This window comes from Marmota flaviventris, chromosome 3 (assembly GCF_047511675.1).
Source record: "Marmota flaviventris isolate mMarFla1 chromosome 3, mMarFla1.hap1, whole genome shotgun sequence".
Classification (NCBI taxonomy): Eukaryota; Metazoa; Chordata; class Mammalia; order Rodentia; family Sciuridae; genus Marmota; species Marmota flaviventris.
In genome coordinates this window covers 62,298,230-62,301,589 of record NC_092500.1, presented here as the reverse complement: position 1 = coordinate 62,301,589, position 3,360 = coordinate 62,298,230, and the positions used below count along the sequence as shown (strand labels likewise).

General features: G+C 40.2%; 1 protein-coding gene across 1 annotated transcript; it reads right to left on the bottom strand.

Moving 5' to 3' along the window:
- Positions 1 to 1,624: 1,624 nt before the first annotated feature.
- On the bottom strand, positions 1,625 to 2,631 carry LOC114104070 (olfactory receptor 9K2). Its single transcript, XM_027950086.2, has one exon. The coding sequence runs from the start codon at positions 2,564 to 2,566 to the stop codon at positions 1,625 to 1,627; it is 942 nt and encodes a 313-aa protein (XP_027805887.2). The 5' UTR covers positions 2,567 to 2,631.
- Between the last annotated feature and the right edge of the window lie 729 nt (positions 2,632 to 3,360).

Here is a 3,360-nt window from a genome sequence, read left to right as displayed (position 1 = left end):
TAAAAGCTAAAAAGAACAACCAAAACAAATATGTATATGTATAAATGCATGAATGTCCATCATTTGTCAATCAATACACATTCAAAAACAAATCAAATCATAACAAAAACAAAATAGCAAAATAGTCAATGAAAGGTTTTATTTATTTTTTTGCCCGCTTTCTGTGCCAAACTGCCTTTCTGTTTCTCAGCTTCCCTTCTCAGTGGGATGGTGTGAAGAGCTCTGGAAGATGCTGGCAGCCTGATTTCCTGAGTTTTGTTTGGAAGTTGCACAATGTATCACTGCAAGTGAAGCTCTCAGGGGCAGGGATTTGGTCTGTATTTCCTCAGGTGTTTTTTATGAGGAGGTTTTGGGGCATTAATGAATCAACATGCATGTAGCACTGCATCCCACTACTCTCCACAGGGCACCACCCATGGGATGAGGGAGTCTGTCCATTGAGGGTTCTGTTTTTCAAGGATACTAAGGTTTTTTTTGGTTGCTTTTTGCTTCCCAAGGGGGGTTTTCAAGCACTGAGCTCAGTCACTCCACCCCCGTTCAGTTTCTGCTGGTCCTGTGTGCTGTTGGATCCTGGTTCAATTGGAGGGAGGGATAGAAGCTGAGGGCTTTCTCTATTACCTCTGATCTATATTACCACCAGGCAAAGCTGTCTTTGGAGCACTGATCTCTGTTACTCTTGGTTTCTCCCTGTTGCAGATCCTGCTTACTGCCAAGACAATAGAGTGGGGAAGGGGGACATGGGCTTTCTCTGGCCTCTCTGATCTGTATTGTTCCCAGGCAAAATGGTCTCCATGCCAGAAAATCTCCTGATTTGCTAGACTCACTTTAGAGCTCACAGTTGGCATCGGCTGGATTCGTGTGTTGGTTTCTGCCTTGAATTCATAAATATAAGCTCCTGGTCTAAGTTTGCACAACTTTCTCATAGACATATTTATGTTTTGAGCTCCTTGTGCATGGCTGGCAGACCATGACTTTTATGTACCAGTTTACTGGGCCAATAGCCTCTGGGTCTGCCCCTGGCAGGCTGCCCCCCTTTGATCCTGGGGTTCCCCATACCAAGATATTCCAATACTTATAAGTCTTTTCAGACCTTGTATTTTACCCCCAGCCCCAACTTCCTCCTGAAGCTCAGCTCCAATTCAGTTCCTTGGCCTTATTTGATGTGCTCCAACTTTCCCAATGTTCAAGGCTTTCAGTTGGATACTGATTATCAGTGGAGTGTTTTTCCTTTTCTCTCACCTCCCGGAGAAGTAGTTTCCTCACTGTTTGAGTACTGAGTCATGGAGCTCTGAGAACCAGGATTTGTTTGGATGGTATAATAAAGTATGGAAACATTGTTCAAGACTATGGCATACACACTGATTTGGTGAAATAAAATTATATTGGAGATAAGTAAAAGAGTTCATTGTTAAAAATTCTTCTCTAACATCCAGAACATCTCCCATATCCAGGATTTTCAGGATTAATGATGTCTCAGAGGGGTAAAAAGTAATATTTGGCAAGGGTATGTCACCTGGAAAAAGATACTAAGAGTATTTTTGTCACGTTCGGGAGAATAACATTACTGGTTACAAGAGGTATGAAACAAATAGCCACAATACAACTGTTGGAACAGAAATAAGAATCACAGAATAGCATTTTTCTTTTCTAGAAGTTTTTTAAGAGCCTCTTTGACATCTTTGTTTCTCAGGGAATAAATCAAAGGGTTCAACATAGGTGTGACTAGGGAGTAACATAAGGAGGCCACTTTGCTCAGTTCAGGAAACCTGTCAGGGGTGAGGTACATGAAGAAGACAGCCCCATACAGCACACTCACGACTCCCAGGTGGGAGCTGCAAGTGGAGAAGGCTTTCTTGCGGCCCTCAGTGGAGCGAATATTTAGAACTGTGGACACAATATACATGTAAGAAACAACAATGACTATGATGGTTGGCAAGATAATGATGATAGATAAGGTAAAAGAGACGATTCTGTGGACAAAGAGGTCAGAACAAGATAATCTCTGAAGTGGGCGAACATCACAGTAAAAGTGGTCAATGGCCCGAGAAGCACAAAAAGATAAAGTAAATGTCATGCTGGTTTGAAGAACTGAGCTTATGCAGCCACAGAAATAGGAGCCAGCCACCAACTGAGTGCAAAGACGTGCTGACATCTGAACAGAATAGAGGAGTGGGTTGCAGATGGCAATGAAGCGATCATAAGCCATGGCTGCCAGGAGAAATCCCTCCGTCACAATGAAGAGTGCAAATAGAAAGAGCTGGGCCACACAGCCTGCAAAGGAGATGGACTTGCTTTCAGACCAGAAGTTGCTCATGGCCTTGGGTGCAATAACAGATGAATAGAAGAGATCAACAAAAGACAGGTTGCCTAGGAAGAAATACATTGGTGTGTTCAACCGGGGGTCAGTCATGATAATGGCCATCATCCCAACATTCCCTAGAAGGATCATGACATAGACAAGCAGAAATATCAGGAAGAGGAGAAGATGGAGCTCATGGCGCACCCTGAAGCCTATGAGAATGAAGTCAGTCATTTCTGAGTGATTGCTTGTTTCCCTGTCACCCATGGAAGACACCTGATGAGAGGCATAAGCAAAGTAAACAAATACACTCTTAGCTTTGATCTTAGCATTATAAATCATCTTACAGTATTTAGATTTACAAGATTATTCTGAAATCATTGTTAATTTTATCCTTGTAGAAAAACTGTGACTTAAATAGAATTCGACTAAGTGATTTTTGAATCAATTTTTTTTCCCTTAACTTCTTAGAGTTGCAGGATTTTTTTTTTCTGTGCATGTAATGGAATTATACTGAAACATTTTCACATTTGAAAATACCACTATCTACATATTTCCCCCTCTGTTTTACATAATAATTTCAGTATCATAAAACGTGACTGGAAGAGAGCACAAATAATTGATGAATTGCATTCAGGAAGCACTTTAGGTACTCTGGATTTGGAGATATTGGGGTCTTTAGTAATCATATTTAGGAAAACCTGTGGGTTTTATGTACAGAACTAACAGATATAAAGAAAGTGACTGTATTTTTAATTATTTAAGATATTCAATTGCATTTTGTAGGTCATGGAAACTGAATTCTATACCCACTAAATTTGTATACCTACTAAAATAAAAGGTGTGCACAACCAATTAAAAATATGACAATTGCTCTCCAAGATGCAAGATCAACAGTGTTTCATTAAAAAAAATAAATTGCATTCCCTTAGCTCACATTTCATAGTTCTTTAAGAAGAGGTCTTCAGAAGAGTCACTTTAGAAATGCACATGGAACAAAATATGCACATGAGGGAAGTGTTAATTGCATTCTTATGTATCCTGAATTCATCCTCATAACT